General features: G+C 43.7%; 1 protein-coding gene across 2 annotated transcripts in view; it reads right to left on the reverse strand.

Moving 5' to 3' along the window:
• The window catches only part of LOC140191461 (unconventional myosin-Id), a 591,692-nt gene that overhangs the window by 174,028 nt on the left and 397,331 nt on the right, over positions 1–20,333 (reverse strand). For both annotated transcript variants that reach the window (XM_072248895.1, XM_072248894.1), the window contains one exon: positions 6,390–6,494. In XM_072248895.1, coding sequence (XP_072104996.1) covers positions 6,390–6,494 — 105 coding nt within the window. The remainder of the gene's footprint in view (positions 1–6,389; positions 6,495–20,333) is intronic.

Consider the following 20,333-nt stretch of genomic DNA (forward strand, 5'->3'; position numbering starts at 1 on the left):
TCTTCACTTTTCTGGGTTGTGCCTTCATTTAAGTTTAGTGGTGCGTACTTCTTATCAGAAGTGCCTATGCTTGCATGGAATGCTGAGTCCTGTTTTCGATGACAAAAGTATGTCCTTAGAAGTTTTATTTGATTGTTGTGTATTTTTTAAAATATTTGTTATTCTTCTCCCTCCTTCTGTCCTTGTTAGTGTTAATCTAAGTGTGTGTGAGAATGTAGAGTACATGCTAGGATGCACTGGGTTACATCATCAGTGTTTCTTGTCTTTCTACAACAGACACTTTCACCCAGGTGACCCAGCCAGGGTTGATGAGGCCCCGGCTTTAGTCCCACCAGCATTGGTTCATGGATCACACCTCTTAATCCATAGTTATCTGGAGGCTCACTCAATAGCCTCTGTGACGGTCCTGGTGGCTCTTTTCTTTACAGCCCTGTAATGCCAAGGAGAGAGAGTAGGTTCTACGGAGCAAGCATCCAGCAAAACCTCTACACGCCACCTCTACAGGCTCCCATCATGCACTTCACCTGTCTCCAGCACTGCTCTACCAGCTCCAGGTATTTGGCTTTCTTACACTCAAACGGCTCCTCAATCTGGTCTTCCCAAGGCACTGCCAGTTTTAACGTGATCACATGCTTCAAGGTTTCTGACAGAATGACCATGTCAGGACCCAGTGATGATGATGCAACGAATGCCAGTCAGATGGCATGATGAGCAAGCCTGCTGGTGATCTGGTCTAAGGCTGTGGTTGGTCTCCAGCTTTGACAAAAGTTATGGGCTTTCTGGGTTGGTGGAGGTGCTAACTGTTTTTAATGGCTGAGGATATATTTGCTAAAATTTGTCATTTCAGTTGTTATTTTTCTTTGTAAATTTTCCAGATCGGCTTCAGACCAAGATATTATGCCAAAAGAATATGTTAATATGGGTATAGTGAAAGTGTATATTGCCTTTATTATATTTTTACTATTGAGCTCTGTTTGGCAGATTTTCTTAAGCCTTGAAGTAAATTCCATCGAATATTTTCTCTTTATTGACCATGATCTAATTTCTTTGCTTGCTGATATTGCTGATACTTATGTTTCATATTCATCAGTTGTACTGCATTATTATTATTATAGTTTGTAAGTGTTACCTGCACTTTTTATACTGTTTGTGGGTCTCCCACATCTTTAGTTCTCTAGACCTGGAACCTGTTTTTTTCCCTTTTTCTTTAACCCTCAATATCCCTCATATCCAGAGTCCTATTTTGCTTGAACAAAACATAACTATTCTACATCCATCAGTCTAATTCCTTCATTTGTTTGAAAATGCTATCACATCAATTTCTTGATTCCAATTAAGGACTGTAGTCACAAAGGCATATAAAGGTCCAAGCCCATCTCTTTGTTGGCTACGTGAAATATTCCTTTTTAAAATTTGTCATGTCCCATTCCTCTCTTCTTCTGGAATACTAATGACTGTAATGGTTCTGCTTCATAATCCTTAACCAAACCAATAATTTTTATCACTGCTTGTTTTACCCTGTTCTAGTCCTCATGTGATCTCTGACTCTCTAACTCGATTTTCCACCTCCATTTCAGGTGTAATTGGCAACCATTATCCACCAGAAACTGTGGACTCCCACAACTACCATGAGTACAATGCCTCCCACTAGGATAATTTCCTTAAGCTATTTAGAAATGGGGAAAGGATAGATAGTTTATCTGTGTTGATATATTTTGATGAAGTGAATCTCCCTGATAAAGTTAGTTAGGGGTATGTTAGTTATAATGTACGGGCCTATATTCCACCCCCACTTAGATGTTACAAATGTCAGAGGGCTAGGCATGTTGCGGCAGTATGTTGTGGGAAACTAAGGTGTATTAAGTGTGGTGGGGAACATAAGTGTGAACATTGTGAAGGGGTAAAGCTTAATTGTTGCAAATGCGAAGGAGAACATAGTGCAGTTTATTGAGGATGTCAAGTGCTTAAGGCAGCTAAAGCTCCCATTTTGGTCGCACCTAACCCAGACCTTCCCTTCGTTGTGGAAGAGAACACCTTGGATGTCAGAGTGGGTGCAGTGTTGTCTCAATAGACACCTCGGACAATAAACTGCACCCATGTGTGTTCTTTTCCAGGTGATTATCCCCAGCAGACATGAATTACAACACTGGGAATAGAGAACTGCTCGTGGTCAAGTCAGCTCTGGAGGAATGGTGTCACTGGCTTGAAGGGACGAAGAACCCTTTTATTGTGTGGATGGACCACAAGATGATCCAAAGGTAATCATAGCCGAAGGGCGGTAGTGGGGACGAGCTCCCACTGCTAAACAAATGCTTTTCATGGCGTGCGTCTCAAACAGCCTCTGATAGGGTTGCCAACTTTCTCACTCCCAAATAAGGGACAAAAGTAGCAGTCAAACACGGGTCACTTGTGTTTACCCCGAGAAAGACTACCGTGACCATGAAGACTTGCGCAGGCACCTGTGTGCGCATGCGTGTACGTGCTGATTTTTTTCTACAAATAGGTTTTGGCGATTCTGTTCAGTGAAACTACATTGTACATATTTCTACTTTATATAGGCTGTGTATTTATCATATCATTCCTGCTTTTACTATATGTTAGTGTTATTTTAGGTTTTATGTGTAATTTGGTATGATTTGGTAGGTTATTTCTTGTGTCTAGGAACGCTCAAAAATCTTTCCGATATAAATTAATGGTAATTGCTTCTTCGCTTAACGCCATTTCGGCATAAAAGGTTTCATAGGAACGCTCTACCTTAGCGGGGGACATACCGGACAAGGGCAGTCCCGTATGGGACAAACCAATTTAGCCCAATATACAGGATATCCCGGCTAATACGGGGCAGTTGGCAACCCTAGCCTCTGACAACCAAGTCCAACTCCTGGCCATCACGTGACGGAGCTGTTCTCACTGACAGGAGGAGGGGCAAAGGCAGACCACTGTCGCCTTAAAACCAGTTGCTCCGGGCAGATGGGGCTTGTTAACTATGGATGGTAGCTCATCTAGGAGAGGGAAAACTCCGATTTCAAACCTCCACTGCCTTGCGGCTATACCCGCTCACGGGAAAGGCTTTGGGAGTAAACCCCAAGGAAAAATCCAGAGTCGGAGTCCCGAAGGTGTCTGACTGCTGTACCCAGCACCAGCACGTCAGCTCCTGTGATGCTGCTGGCACCAAACTGTATCGACTTCCGTCGTTCCTTTGGACCTGTCGTCAGCATGGGGGGGTCCCACTGCATGGGCAACAGCCGGATCTCCATATCAACTCTGCCCTGGCTGGAGAGGCCACTCCCCAGTGACTACCAGAGGCGCAGTATCCATGGTCGACCACGACCGACGGAGGCCACACACACACACACACACACACACGGACCACAAGAACCTGGCTTGTATTCAGGAGGCCAAGGGATTGAATTCCAGGCAGGCCAGGTGGTCTCTTTTCTTTAACCGTTTTAATCTTATCTTAACCTATTGACCGGGATCTAAGAACCAGAAGCTAAGTTCCTTGTTCTGTCAGTTCAATGAACCCGAATGAGAAAAGCAGCATTTTGCCACAAGCCAAGGTGATAGTGCCAATTCATTGGGGGTATCGAAGCACTTGTTCGCAAGGCCCAGGCAAAAGGAGAGATTCCTCAGAACAGCCTTCTGGGTCAGCTTTTCATTCCTAGTCCTGTCCAGCTCAGGTTCTTCAGTGGGGACACACATCGAGATTGCCATCTCACCTAGGGATTCCCTGGACCCTCGAGTTCATTAAGATACTGGTGGCCTGGAATGGCAAGGGAGGTCTGTCAATACGTTGTGGCATGTGAGGTGTGCGCCTGGAATAAGGAGCCCCACATACAACCTCAAGGGCTCCTTCACCCTCTGGCTGTTGTGGAAAGGCTCACATCTCCATGGATTTTGTCATGAGTCTTCCTCTTTCCAAGGGGAAGACTATTATGGTAATTGTGGATCATTTTTCGAAGGCCTGCGAATGAATTCATTGCCTTGGAAAGACTTCCATCTGTGATGGAGACGACCGAGATCGTCCTGCAGCAGGTCTTCAGGATCCATGGTTTTTGGTGGACCTTGTGTTGGATCGCGGTCTGCAATTTACATCACGTTTCTGGAGGACATTGTGCAAACTGATTGGGGCAACAGTGAGTCTTTCCTCTGGGTTTCACCTGCAGTCCAACAGAATGTATCCTAAGATGCCTGGCCTCTGAAACTCCGAATGAGTGGAGCAACCAGTTGATGTGGGCAGAGGTCACCCACAACACATTACGGCAGTTGGCACACGGAATGTCTCCTTTTAAATGCCAACTTGGGTATTCTCTGCCACTCTTCCCTGAACATGGGGCAGAGGTTGGGGTTCCTGTGGCTGAAGATCTTGTCTGATGCTGCAAGGAGAGATGGACTAGGGCAAGGGAGATTCTGTTAGCTTCTACCAGGAAAGCTGAAGTAAAGGCTAACTGCTGCTATATAGGACCCTGGTCAGACCACACTTGGAGTACTGTGCTCAGTTCTGGTTGCCTCACTACAGGAAGGATGTGGAAACCATAGAAAGGGTGCAGAGGAGATTTACAAGGATGTTGCCTGGATTGGGGAGTATGCCTTACGAAAACAGGTTGAGTGAACTCGGCCTTTTCTCCTTGGAGTGACGGAGGATGAAAGGTAACCTGATAAGAGGTGTATAAGATGATGAGAGGCATTGATCATGTGGATAGTCAGAGGATTTTTCTCAGGGCTGAAATGGCTGCCACAAGGGGGCACAGGTTTAAGGTGCTTGGGAGTAGGTGCCGAGGAGACGCAGAGTGGTGAGTGCGTGGAATGGGCTGCCGGCAACGGTGGTGAAGGCGGATATGATAGGATCTTTTAAGAGACTTTTGGATAGGTACATGGAGCTTAGAAAAATAGAAGACTATGGGTAACCCTAGTAATTTCTAAGGTAGGGACATGTTCGGCACAACTTTGTGGGCTGAAGGGCCTGTATTGTGATGTAGGTTTTCTATGTTCTATGTTTCTGTGTTCTATGCAAGAGAAGACAGGGATCAGTTTTGCAACCTGGGCAACAGGTCTAGCTGTCAACTCAGGATTTGCCTCTCCAAGTGGTGCCCAAGCTCATTGGACCCTTCAAAATTCTCAGGAAAGTAAACCCAGTGGCCTACACCTTGCAGCTCCCCAAGACTCTCAAGGTCAATCCCACTTTCCATGTTTCCAAGTTAAAGTCTGTGAATGCCAGCCCATCAGCCCCGCTGCCACCCAGTTTTGTTGATGGGGAGCAGGTTTTCACCATGAGAAGAATTGTGGACTCGCATATTGTTCAAGGTGTTCGGCAATATCTCGTGGGCTGGGAAGGATTTGCACTGGAGTAGAGGTGATGGGCTCCTGAAAGAGACATCTTGGATCTGGCTCTTATCCATGACTACAATTATCATCTCTCCGGGCAGCCAGGGCCATCAGTTGGCCATAGGGGAGGGGGTCCTGTTATGACATGTACCCATACATGCCACCTTCTGAGGTTTAGATGCTCTAACTCCCCGGAGTATGGATAGTTGGTGTGGCCACTTTAAATATTGAGGACAGCTCTCTTTAGCATAATTATGCCCTATTTTTGTCCAAATGAAACAGCCAATTTAGCACTATTTAAATGTAGAGTTTGACATTCCAGTAGGTTGGGTTATTTTGAAATTAGATCAAAATGTAATCTTTAAAAAGACTACAGTATTTCACAAAGCGTATTGAGACCTAAACAGTATACATGTTTTAAAAATTACCCTGCTCCTTCTCGTAAGGAAAAACATAGCAGCCCATCTGTTATCAATGTGAATATTTTTAATTGTGATATACATGGCATTATTGAACTATCCAAAAATCTAGTTTCCATTTTCAAATGTAACTTCAAGGATTTTGAATATTGTTTGTCTGTTCAAAAGGATATCAATGCTCAGGAAAGAATTTTTCTACTATTTTGAGAATTAACAGTGGCAAATCCTATGGCTACATTGACTATAGTGTTGCTATGCTAAGGAGGTGCTGTTTTCTGAAATCCATAAAAAAGCTTTGAAATAGAAACAAGAGGGGCTGTAACAACATCTTTTGCGGTACATTCTCAAAAAGTTTCTTACTTATCCCCAATATATTTAGATACTGTACCATTGATCAATTAGATCCAAAATCACACACAAATGTGATTTTATATAACTGTCAGTGGAATAAATGAAACAAATAGTTTATGCAAATATCAAGGAGGAAATGAAATGATTGCTGGATTTGGACTGACTCAATTGCATTATAATGAAACAGCATTGGCTCAATGGGCTGTTTCTGTGCTGTAATAATTCAATGGTTACTGATGAGTTTGAATGGTAAAATCCATGACAACCTGCTGTGCCAACAAATCATATACTTACCTTCCGTACATGGCTGGAAAAGAGTGTGTTCATGTATTTGTCCTTTCGCTTCAATTCATTAGCTCTTGCAGAGAAGGCAGGTGTCATCTGTGGATTATCCCGTTTCTGAAGAATAATGAAAAGTTGATGAGCAATCTTTTTGATCTCACCACAAAGAACTTTAATCTATTGATGAACTATTATTTTGCTCCAACCAAGAAAAGGCTTGAAAAGAAAACAGAAAATATCTGAAGAAAACACTTGTCAGGTCAGGCAGGAACTGTCAGGCTTGAAATCTGAACTCTTTCCTTCCATAGACACTGCTTGACCCACTGAGTATTTCTGGCATTTTCAGTTTTTGTTTCAGAATTCTAATTTTGTGCACCTTTTTTTATTTTCAATAAAATAAACTACCTTGCATTTTTTCAATTATAACAATATTTTTCAAAACTATAAAACTTATTGTATGGCAAAGATATCTTCTTTATGTAAAATTATAAGGCAACACTGAAGGAATAGCTCTCAGAAGCTCCCATCATTAAATGATATATGGTAACAACTTTCATTTTAAGTGTAAAATTACCAGCTTTCAGAGGAAATTGAGGTACAGATATTACATCTAGTCATATTGTAATCAGCAAATTAACTATTTTAATTTATAGCTCATAAACACAAGCAATTCTGCAGATGCTGGAAATCTTGAATAACACACACAAAATGCTAGAGGAACTCAGCAAATCAAGCAGCATCAATTGAGGGGAATAAGCAGTTGAAGTTTCCAGCCAAGCGCTTTCATTAGGACTGGAAAGGAAGGAGGTAGGAACCAGAATACTAGGCTGGGGGGAGGACATGAAAGTCTTTGATGGCTCTGAGTTTGTATTCACTAGAATTCAGAAGAATGAGGGGTGATCACATTGAAACCTATCGAATGGTGAAAGCCCTCAATAGAGTGGATGTGGAGAGTCTAAGGCCAGAGGACATCACCGCAGAATAGAGAGACATCCTTTTAGAATGGAGATGAGGAGGAATTTCTTGAGCCAGAGAGTGGTGAATCTGTGGAATTCTTTGCCACAGGCAGCTGTGGAGGCCAAGTCATTATGCATATTTAAGGCAGAGATTGATAGATTCTTGATTGGTTAGGGCATGAAAAGATATGGGGAGAAGGCAGGAGATTTGGGCTTAAAGGAAAATTGGATCAGCCATGATAAAATGGTGGTGCAGACTCAAAGGGCCAAATGACCCAATTCTGCTCCTATATCTTATAGTCTTATGAGGGGAAACTTCTACGCTCAGAGGGTTATGAGAGTGTGGAATAAGCTGCCAGGACAAGTGGTACATGCCAGCTTGAATTCAACTTTTAAGAGAAATTTGGATAGGTACATGGATGACCTACTAGTGCAGGTCAGTGGTACTAGGCAGTTTAAATGGTTTGGCATGAACTAGATTGGCCAAAGTGCCTTTTTTTGTGCTGTAATTTTCTATGACTATGACTCTATATAAAAAAAAGATGAGGGTGAGTGGGAAGGGGATGATGTACGAAACTGGGAGGTGATATGTGGAACAGGTAAAAGGCTGAAGAAGAAGGAATCTAATAAGAGTGAACAGTAGACCATGAACGAAAGGGAAGGAGTGGCATCAGAGGGAGGAGATGAGCAGGTGAGGAGATGAGAAGGGGTGAGAATGGGAACCAGAATGGGGAATGGACAAAGAGAGAAGGGTGAGTTAGGAGAATTTACTGGAAATTAGCGAAATTGATGTTCATGGTATCAGATTGGAGGCTACCCAAATGGGATAGGAGGTTTGGGGGTAAGTGTAGTACTTGTCACACTTGCAAGGACCAGTGGCTGGAGGGAGATTAGTGGGAAGGAATGGGTGGATAAGGAAGTCATGTAGAGGGCAATCCCTAAGGAAAACGGAGAGGTGAGGGTGAGGAAAAGATGTGCTTAGTATCCCATCTGATACTTAGTGATAGGATCCTGTTTGACATTGATGATTGAATTGGTGCTGCTTCCTGCATCCATGATGAGCTTGTCAATTTCATCAACTTTGCCTCCAACTTCCACCATGTCCTCAAATTTATTTGTTCCATCTCTGACTCCTCCCTCCCCTTTCCTGATCTCTCTGCCTCCATCTCTGGAGACAGACTATCTACTCACATCTTTTACAAACCTACCGGCTCTCACAATTATCTTGACTATATCTCTTCCCTTCCTGTCACTTGTAAAAATGATATTCCCTTCTCTCAGTTCCTTTGTCTCCTTTGTATCTGTTCTCACGATAAGGCTTTCCATTCCAAAACATCTGAGATGTTCTCCTTTTTCAAAGAATGTGGCTTCCCTTCCACCACCATCAACGTTGCCTTTACCTGCATCACTTCCATTTCCCACACATCTGCTCTCATCCCTTCCTTGCACTGTGGTAAAACAGATAGGGTTCCACTTGTCCTTATCTACCACCCAACCAGCCTCCATATCCAGCACATCATTCTCCATAACTTCTGCCACCTCCAACGGGATCCTACCACTAAGCACATTTTCCCTCCCCCCACTCTCCACTTTCGGTAAGGATTGCTCCTTTGTCCACTTGTCCCTCCCCACTAATCTTCCCCCTGAAACTTATCTCTGCAAGTGTGACAGGTGCTACACCTACCCCTACACCTCGATTCACTCACCACCATTCAGGGCCCCAAACAGTCCTTCCAAGTGAGACAACACGTCACCTGGGAGTAGTCGGGGTTATCTGGTAGAGCCTCCTTGATATCAGTGAACAACAACATACAGGAATCTGAAGATTGGGAACTACTTCATCAAGCACCTTTGTCTATTGTAAAAGGCAGTACTCCCAGTGGCCACCCACTTCCTATTCCCATTCCAACAGTTCTGTCCATGGCCTCTCTGTTGCCACGATGAGGCCAAACTCAGGTTAGAGGAGAAACACCTAATTTTCCACCTGGACAGCCTCCAACCTGATGGTGTCAACACCAATTTCTCTAACTTCAGGTATTTTTTCCCACCTCCCTTTCTCTCTTTATCCGTTCTCCATTATGGTTCCCACTCCTCGCCTGTCCATCTCCTCCTTCTGGTTCCCCTCCTCCTTCACTTTGTTCCACGGTCCACTGTGATCTCTTTTTAGATTCCTTCTTCTTCTTCAGCCTTTTACCTCTTCCACCTATCACCTCCCAGCTTCTTCATCCCCTCCCGCACCCACCCACCTTCTCCCTCATATGGTCTCACTTATCACCTGCTAGCTTGTATTCCTTCCCCTTCCACCACCTTCTTATTCTGGCTTCTGCCTCCTTCCTTTCCTGCCCAGATGAAGGCTCTCAGCTTGAATTGTCCATTGTTTATGCTGCCTGCCATGCTGAGTTCCTCCAGCATTTAGTGTGTGTTAATTTATAATTCTGTTTCATACAATCTCAAAAGCAGGCTCTGACATAATATTGGGATCTGCATGTTGGAGAACACAATATGCCGACAACCATTTTTCAACTATGATATTTACAAGCAGTTTCAGCATCACTGCTGCAGAGAAGCTACCTGTGGTCCATTTGAATCTGTAATAATAACCTTCAGATGCTGGACCAATGTTGGATCCCAGTGTGTGCCAAAGGATTTGGCTACCACTATTGTGAAGAAATATTGAGTCCAAACACTGCAAACAACTCTGTAGTATATTTGTGTCAATCATATCCATGTCTTTTGATATTGAACTCAAACCTTACACTGGGCTACCAAATGCAGCAAGCAATTTCTTAATAGAGTGACAGTGATTGTTTTTTAATGACCATTGGGCCTGTGATGCATTGATATGTTCTCAGGGTCAGTGGTGTAGTTGGCACAATATGGGGTTCAAAGATATATTCATTGATTTAACCACCAGTATGGTTATTGAACTGTCTGTTACTCTGCATTTGAACCTGCTGAGCCTGACCTCTAGCAGTGAATAAATGAATGACTACTTCCATTGCTTTTGTGTGTGTCTTGTGGATTTACTGATTCCTTCCCAATACAGTTTTAAAGTGGCTTGCCCATCAAATTTATTATTCTTTTACTGGTGTCAGTAGAAGAATTAGTATTAGTCCCTAATAGGAACTTTGTTAATGTCTCAGGACCAAGACCTTTTATCAGAACTGGGAAACATATTAGTCAAGCTGCAGAGATTTTGAGAATGTCTTGTATCTTTTCTTCTGGTCATCTGGTAACCTCTTTCTGTGATAGAGCTCAGAATAACAAAGTATGCCTATTCAATCATATTCTCAACATATACTGGCACGCCAACCAAACTACAAGGGGTGATTGATAAGTTTGTGGACTAAGGTAGAAGGAGCCGATTTTAGAAGACCTAGCAGATTTATTTGTCAACAGAGTCCTCTCCTACATGTACTGTACACACTTAGCCCAGCGGTCGTGCAGCATACGGATCTTGGACCTCCAGAAAGTGCCCACAGCACGCCAACCAAACTACAAGGGGTGATTGATAAATTTGTAGCCTAAGGTAGAAGGAGATGAGTTATCCAGCTCTCGTTACATGCACATGCAGTTCAACTCTTTGAGTGATTATGCAGAAAGTTTGAAGTTAATAACTCATCAGTTAATGACTCATCAGGGGTGATTGATAAGTTCCTGGCCTAAGGTAGAAGGAGATGAGTTATTAACTTCAAACTGTCTGCATAATCACTCAGAGAGTTGAACTGCACGTGCATGTAAAGAGAGCTGTATAACTCATCTCCTTCTACCGTAAGCCACAAACTTATCAATCACCCCTGCTGTGGGCACTTTCTGGAGGTCCAAGATCCGTATGCTCCACGACCGCTGGACTAAGTGTGTAAATGTAGGAGGGGACTATGTTGAAAAATAAATGTGCTATGTTTTCTAAAATTGCCTCCTCTACCCTAGGCCACAAACTTATCAATCACCCCTCATATATGCCAAAAGGTTTCTCAATTTTTCTACTGCTTTTCTTGTTCTGAGTCCACTTGCTTACATTGCTTCTCCTCTTTCTTCCTTTCTTTCTTTTTGCCTGTGCGGGTGCGTGCGCGTCTGTGTGTGTGCGCGTCTGTGTGTGTGCGTCTGCGTGTCCGTGCGTGCATCCGTGATGATGTCTTTTTCATGGCTTTTACAAGGCGCGGAGCGAGAGAGCGAGACAGAGAGAGAGAGAGAGAGAGAGAGAGACACTATGTGGCGCGCCACTCCTCACACAGACATTTTTCGCAGTATTTTCCCTTTATTTTATGAGGTCCAGTTGCGTTCTCGACACTCAACCCAGCACGGATGGAAAGCGGACTCGGGGGCGGGCCCGACTAGTTTCAAACCCGGGAACCTCCACTCCCAGGTCCGGCGCTGATGTCGTTGCGCTACCAGCCAGCCCCTCCTCTTTCTTTCTACAAAAATTAAACAGTTCACATCTTTCAGTCTTAAATCTTATGTGCCACCCAGCCACCCATTCAGCAAGCCTGTGTACTATTATTACCTTCTTAATAGCTCACTAAGTTTTGCGTTATCTAAAATCTAAAAATTGTACCCTGTACACTAAGTAGACGGCATGTACAAGTCATTGGTGAGGCTGCATTGGAGTACTGTGTACAGTTATAGTTGCTTTATTATTAGAAAAGATGTGGTTAAACTGGAAAGAGTGCAGTGAAGATTTACAACAATGTGGCAAGAACTAGAGGGCTTGAGTCATAGGGACTGGTTAGCCAGGCCAGGTGTTTATCCCTTGGAATACAGCACAAAGGGCGACCTCTTGGAAGTGTTTAAAATTATGAGAGGTATACACTCAATGACCACTTTATTAGGTACACCTGTACACCTACTTGCTAATGCAAATAGCAAATCAGCCAATTATGTGGCAGCAACTGAATACACAAAAGCATGCAGATATGGTCAAGAGGTTCAGTTGTTGTTCAGACCAAAAATCAGAATGGGGAAAATGTGACTTTGACCATGGAGTGATTGTAGGTGCCAGACGGGGTGGTTTGTGTATCTCAGAATCTGCTGATCTCCTGAGATTTTCATGCATATCTGTCTCAAGAAATGACAAAGAATGGTGTGAAAAACAAAAACAAAATCATCCAGTGACCAGCAGTTCCATGAGCGAAAATGCCTTTTTAATGAGAAAAGTCAGAGGAGAATGGCCAGACTGATTCAAGCTGTCAAGAAGGAAACAGTAACTCAAATAACCACGTATTACAATAGTGGTGTGCAGAAGAGTATCTCTGACTACACAACATGTCGCACCTTGAAGTGGATTGGCTACAGCAGCGGAAGAACATGAACATACAGAAATACATTCAGTGGCAATGTTATTAAGTACACTTCTGTACCTAGTAAAGTTTCCCACTGAGTGTAGATAGCGCGAATAGTAACAGTGTCCATCCCTCTCCCCATGCTAAGTAGGGAGTCCAAAACTAAGGGGTATAGGTTTAGGGTGAGAGGGAAAAGATTTAGAAGGGATCTGAGGGGCTAATTGCTCCCCACGCAGAGAGTGGTGAGTATATGGAATGATATGCCAGATTAAATGATTGAGGCAGGGACAAAAGCATCATTTAAGAAACACTTGGATCGGGGTATATGTAGTGGTGGGCATGGAGGGATATGGGCCAGGCGCAGGAAATTGCGACTAGCTGACTGAGCTCCACGGTTGGCATGGACTGGTTGGGCCGAAGGGCCTGTATCGGTGCTGATGAAGGACCTTGGCCAAAAACTCGACTGTTTACTCTTTTCCATAGATGCTGAAGTCCTCCCAGCAGTTTGTGTGTATTACCTGGGTATTTTTATAGGCATCCATTAGTCTCGTGAGACCATGGATTTGCGCCTTGGAAGGTTTCCAAGGCACAAGCCTGAGCAAGGTTGTATGGAAGACCAGCAGTTGCCCATGCTGCAAGTCTCCCCTCTCTACGCCATCAATGTTGTCCAAGGGACGGGCACTAGGGCTGATACTAGGGTGTCATCACAGAGCAATGTGTGGTTAAGTGCCTTGCTCAAGGACACAACACGCTGCCTCAGCTGAGGCTCAAACTAGCGACCTTCAGATCACTAGACCGACGTCTTAACCACTTGGCCATGCGCCAACACCTGGGTGTTTATCTATTTTACAAACGTATATTCAGCCTGACAGTCTATTAACTATTGTTTATGAATTTTTAGATCAGCCAGATTTTAATTAGATCATCCCTTGCTGAGAATCTTTGTGGAACGTAAGGCAAAAAATCATGTCAAGTTGTCATTTACTACGTCAGCCATGCCTCTTGCCTCCATAAATAGGCTTCTTATTTGACTTTGATTCCCCTATCCCTCTGCTCATCAGCCTCTTCCTGTTTAATACCTGCAGAATATTTCTTGATTCCCTCTTGTGTTTGCTGCCACTCTTTTTTGATGGTCTTACGTTGTCTCTCATTTCCTTTTTCACTTACTCTTCGAACTTTCTGTAATCACTCCAGTGTTAACAACCCTTAATCAGTCATATGGTCTCTTTTTACTGCTATATTCTATTCTCGCTGTTTTTGGTGATCCATGGAATTCGAGTTTTAATTTCACCACTTTTCTCTTTCCTGAGAATGTTGCTACACTGAAGCTGAAATAGTTTGACTTTAATCGCGTCCCATTTTTCAAGTATAGTTTGCCTGTCAAGCTTTGATTCTAATTTATTCTGGTCACACCTGTACTGAAATTGGCCCATCTCCAGGTGAATTTCTTTACCTTTAAGTGGTTTATATGTTTTTCCATAGGTAATCTAAACCTCAGAATCAAGTTCAGATTCAGATGTATTTATCACACGTACATCAAAATAGACAGTGAAATACATTGCTTGCCCTAACAACTAGCACACTCAAGGGTGCTAGGACAACTTGCAAGTGTTGCCAGACATTCTGGTGACAACATAGCATTCTCACAATGTTCCATAGAACAACACAGGCAGCAACAATCACAATAAAAAAAAACAAAACAAGACAATAACAGCAAAGCAAGCCTCTTTCCTGTCACTAATTCACGCACAGCCACACACACACACACACACACACACACACACACACACACACAGGCCTCTAACTCCAGGACAGGTGTCCTCTGGGCCCAGCTCCTCAGACACTCCAATTTGAGACTTCACCCCAGAGTGCTGATCATGGGTTTGACTTACAGACTCACATGGACCTCTAATCCTAGTGAACTGGGCCCTTGTAACTCTTTTGGACTTTCATAACTCCTTTGGGCATCTACCTTTGGTCTTTGACTTTTGGCGTTGCCCTCCAGACTTCACAGGTTTGACCTTTGGGCCTCTACTTCCAGACCGGCATGGTCCTCCGAATCTGGCGACCTGGGGAGGGTCACCATTCCCGACCTGGGACTTACCACTCCTGACCTAGAACTCACCAGCTGTACAGACTACCAACCGAGGATTGGTCTCTGACCTGGGTATTGCTGGTCCCCTCACCAACACAACTTCCAAGATAGCTGATGTTTGACTGGGGGACGATTCAACCTGAATTCGTGCCAACTCTTCATTTACTACCCCCGACCTCCAACTCTTCCTCATCCCAGTCCCTAAACCATAGGGTGAATGCTAATGCCCTGTGCTGTCCCCAGATCCAACCCTATGAACACAACACATAACTCTGTGCTTAAATCTAATATAAAGATATTAAATCTTTTCTCCATTCCTATCATTAAGAAACAGAATCCACATGGTGATTCAGCTAGAAGCCCTTTGATTGCTAGGAGGAGGGAATTACAGAGGACCCTTTCTATGCAAAGCAGCAGAAGACCCTATTGCATTAGATTTGCTTCCCTTCTTAGTCATGATTAGTGTTTCTGAGGTCCTGTGGCCATCAACTCATGTGAGTAAGATTAGGCTGTGAATTTATGCCTGAAGGCCCTCTCTGCCAAGTTTTAGAATTTCAGCAGGGCCACCATCTGCTCCATAGGCACCATTGATCATGATTGGCATTGGGCCAGTTCAGCCTCTTGTTCGTTTGTGATAAGCCTAGATCAGATTGTGCCTTGTGGGATAGAGTCAAGGACACCTACGTGAAAGACAAATTTGCATTTAAGGAGTCGTTCAAATTTTCCCTCTAGCAGGCACTGGCTGTCTTGTTGTCCTTGATAAGTTTTCCTCCCTTCTTGGTTCTTAGTGGGGCAAGTCCTTGGGTGATTGCACCATTGATGGCCTAGACAGTGAAGAAGTTTTCATGCATCTTGTAGTTATCAGCTAGTTGCTAGATCTCCAGCACTCGACCAATTGATTTTTCTTTTAGTTGTGAGTTTTTTCTTAGAGGTTGCCCTTCTGGTGCCAATAGATCTTTCTTAGCTAGAGGCTGAATGGAGGTTTCAGTCTAGGCATTTGTGATTAACTCCTGGATTTCCTTTTTCTCATATGCCTTTTTATGACAGAAGAAAAGCTTCTTTGTAGATGCCAATTATGCTGAACATGTGGGCAGACCAGGCACTGTGGACATTCTGTGGCTTCTATTGGTGGAAAGTCACCTGGTTGTTTATAAAGCACTAGTGGAAAGAATTTCTTGTAGTATTATCAAGACCTTTGGCATTAAAACTACATAGGTAAATTAACCTCATTTCTCTTTGAGGGAACAGAATAAATTACTCCCTTCTATACTCACACTGTATCATTCTAGTTGAATTCTGTCCTTTCGATGATTCATTGTGCTACTACTCAGCAATTTTGAACACTTCTACATTCAAGTGAAGACATATAGGTCTGTAATTTATGGTATTAATATTTTTAATATTTAATATTTGTAATCCAGGGAGCGGGAAGCGCAGAATCAAATATCGCTGTGACAATAAAGTATAAAGTATAATTTGACCAGCTATGCTTTGATTTCTTTAAATGAAGGGTTTGCTATTTTTTAACATTGATCCTACTCACACCGAAAACTTTGAAAAATGGCAATCTTGAATTTATAATTACTTCTGTCTAAATTTAGGTGGAAAACCTTAGTGATTTCTTTGCTCTTAAGCTTCCTCAGCATACACAACTGGTATTTCCTTAAGACTTTCAGGACTTAAGGTGATTGCTTTCATAGTTCTTTCTGAACCTTTCCACCAGGGGAAACAGTAAGATAATGATTAAGACTGATTCCCCCCTTCCTATCTTCAGACAGGGAAGGAACTAATTAATTTTATTACATGCGCTATGTTGGAGAAAGGAAATGCTCATGTACAGTAGTGTTAGAAAGTTTGTGAACCCTTTAGAATTTTCTCTATTTCAGCATAAATATGATCTAAAATGTGATCAGATCTTCATGTAAGCCTGAAAACTAGATAAAGAGGATCCAATTAAATAAATACCACAAGAACATTATGCTTCTTCACTTATTTATTGAGAAAAATGATCAAATATTACATGTATTTGTTGGAAAAAGTATGTGAACCCTTGCTTTCAGTAACTGGTATGTACAGCAATAACTTCAACCAAATGTTTCCGCTACAACTGTTTATGTCTACTATAAGCCTACAGACTCTCACAGCTACCTGGACTATTCCTCTTCCCACCCAGTCTCTTGCAAAAACGCCATCCCCTTCTCGCAATTCCCTCAGTCTCCGCCGCATCTGCTTTCAGGATGAGGCTTTTCATTCCAGGACGAAGGAGATGTCCTCCTTTTTTAAAGAAAGGAGCTTCTCTTCCTCCAATCATCAATTCTGCTCTCAAACGCATCTCTCCCATTTCACGCACATCTGCTCTCACCCCATCCTCCCACCACCCCACTAGGAATAGGGTTCCCCTTGTCCTCACCTACCACCCCACCAGCTTCCAGGTCCAACATATAATTCTCTGTAACTTCCGCCACCTCCAACGGGATCCTACCACCAAGCACATCTTTCCCACCCCACCCCCTTTGCTTTCTGCAGGGATTGCTCCCTACGCGACTCCCTTGTCCATTCGTCCCCCTCATCCCTTCCCACCAATCTCCCTCCCGGCACTTATCCTTGTAAGCGGAACAAGTGCTACACATGCCCTTACGCTTCCTCCCTCACCACCATTCAGGGCCCCAGACAGTCTTTCCAGGTGAGGTGACACTTCACCTGTGAGTCGGCTGGTGTGATATACTGCGTCTGGTGCTCCCGATGCGGCCTTCTATATATTGGCGAGACCTGACGCAGGCTGGGAGACTGTTTCGCTGAACACCTATGCTCTGTCTGCCAGAGAAAGCAGGATCTCCCAGTGGCCACACATTTTAATTCCACGTCCCATACCCATTCTGATATGTCTATCCACGGCTTCTTCTACTGACAAGATGAAGCCACACTCAGGTTGGAGGAACAACACCTTATATTCCGTCTGGGTAGCTTCCAACCTGATGGCATGGACATTGACTTCTCTAACTTCTGTTAATGCCCCACTTCCCCTTCGTACCCCATCCCTCATTTATTTATTTATCTATCTATTAATTATTATTTTTTTTCTTTCCCCTTTTTTCCCTTCTCTTTTTCTCCCTCTGTCCCTCTCACTATAACTCCTTGCCCATCCTCTGGGCTTCCCCCCTTTCTTTCTCCCATCCCATGATCCTCCCCCTTCTCCAGCCTCGTATCCCTTTTGTCAATCAACTTTCCAGCTCTTAGCTCCATTCCTCCCCGTTTTGTCTTCTCCTATCATTTCGGATCTCCCCCTCCCTCTCCCACTTTCTAATCTCTTACTATCTCTTCTTTCAGTTAGTCCTGACGAAGGGTCTCAGCCTGAAACGTCGACTGCACCTCTTCCTATTGATGCTGCCTGGCCTGCTGCGTTCACCAGCACTTGTTGTGTGTGTTGCTTGAATTTCCAGCATCTGCAGCTTTCCTCGTGTTTGCATTTCCGGTAACTGCTGGTCAGTCCTACACATAGAACTATAGAAAACCTACAGCACAATACAGGCCCTTCAGCCCACAATGCTGTGCCAAACATGTACTTATTTTAGAAATTACCTAGGGTTACCAATAGCCTTCTATTTTTCTGAGCTCCATGTACCTATTCAGGAGTCTCTTAAAAGACCCTATTGTATCTGCCTCCACCACTGTTGCCGGCAGCCCATTCCATGCACTCACCACTCTCCGTGTAAAAACCTTACCCCTGACATCTCCTCTGTACCTCCTTCCAAGCACCTTAAAACTATGCCCTCTTGTGGCAACCATTCCAGCCCTGGGAAAAAGGCCTCTGACTATCCACACGATCAATGTCTCTCATCATCTTATATACCTCTATCAGGTCACCTCTCATCGTCCGTCACTCCAAGGAGAAAAGGCCAAGTTCACTCAACCTATTCTCATAAGGCATGCTCCCCAATCCAGGCAAAATCCTTGTAAATCTCTTCTGCACCCTTTCTATGGTTTCCACATCCTTCCTGCAGTGAGGTGACCAGAACTGAGGACAGTACTCCAAGTCGGGTCTTATCAGGGTCCTATATAGCTGTAACATTACCTCTCAGCTCTTAAACTCAATCCCACGGTTGATGAAGGCCAATGCACCATATGCCTTCTTAATCACACAGTCAACCTGCGCAGCAGCTTTGAGTGTCCTATGGACTCGGACCCCATGATCCCTCTGATCCTCCACACTGCCAAGAGTCTTACCATTGATACTATATTCTGCCATCATATTTGACCTACCAAAATGAACCACTTCACACTTATCTGGGTTGAATTCCATCTGCCACTTCTTAGCCCAGTCTTGCATCCTATCAATGTCCTGCTGTAACCTCTGACAGCCCTCCACACTATCCACAACACCCTCAACCTTTGTGTCATCAGAAAATTTACTGACTCATCTCTCATAAAGGTCAGTTATAAAAATCACAAAGAGAAGGGGTCCCAGAACAGATCCCTGAGGCACACCACTGGTCACCGACCTCCAAGCAGAATATGACCCCTCTACAACCACTCTTTGCTTTCTGTGAACAAGCCAGTTCTGGATCCACAAAGCAAAGTCCCCTTGGATCCCATGCTCCCTTACTTTCTCAATAAGCCTTGCATGGGGTATCTTATCAAATGCCTTGCTGAAATCCATATACACTACATCTACTGCTCTACCTTCATCAATGTGTTTAGTCACATCCTCAAAAAATTCAATCAGGCTCGTAAGGCATGACCTGCCTTTGACAAAGCCATGCTGACTATTCCTAATCATATTATGCCTCTCCAAATGTTCATAAATCCTGTCTCTCAGAATCTTTTCCATCAGCTTACCAACCACTGAAGTGAGACTCACTGGTCTATAATTTCCTGGGCTATCTCTACTCCTTTTCTTGAATAAGGGAACAACATCTGCAACCCTCCAATCCTCTGGAACCTCTCCCGTCCCCATTGATGACGCAAAGGTCATCGCCAGAGGCTCAGCAATCTCCTCCCTCACCTCCCACAGTGGCCTGTGGTGTATCTCATCCAGTCACGGAGACTTACCCAACTTGATGCTTTCCAAAATCTCCAGCACATCCTCTTTCTTTATGTCTATACGCTCAAGCTTTTCAATCCATTGTAAGTCATCCCTACAATCATGTAGAATACTAAAGCAAAGTGTTCATTAAGTACCTCTGCTATCTCCTCCGGTTCCATGCACACTTTTCCACTGTTATACTTGATTGGTTCTATACTCTTACGTCTTATCCTCTTGCTCTTCACATACTTGTAGAAAGCCTTGGGGTTTTCCTTAATCCTGATCACCAAGGCTTTCTCATGGCCCCTTCTGGCTCTCCTAATTTCATTCTTAAGCTCCTTCCTGCTAGCCTTATAATCTTCCAGATCTCTATCGTTACTTAGTTTTTTAAACCTTTCGTGAGCTTTTGTTCTTGACTAGATTTTCAACAGGCTTTGAACACCACGGTTCCTGGACCCTACCATCCTTTCCCTGTCTCATTGGAACGTATCTATGCAGAACACCACGCAAATATTCCCTGAACATTTGCCACATTTCAGCCGTGCATTTTCCTGAGAACATCTGTTCCTAGTTTATGCTTCCAAGTTCCTGACTGATAGCTTC

This window comes from Mobula birostris, chromosome X, assembly GCF_030028105.1.
Source record: "Mobula birostris isolate sMobBir1 chromosome X, sMobBir1.hap1, whole genome shotgun sequence".
Lineage (NCBI taxonomy): Eukaryota > Metazoa > Chordata > Chondrichthyes > Myliobatiformes > Myliobatidae > Mobula > Mobula birostris.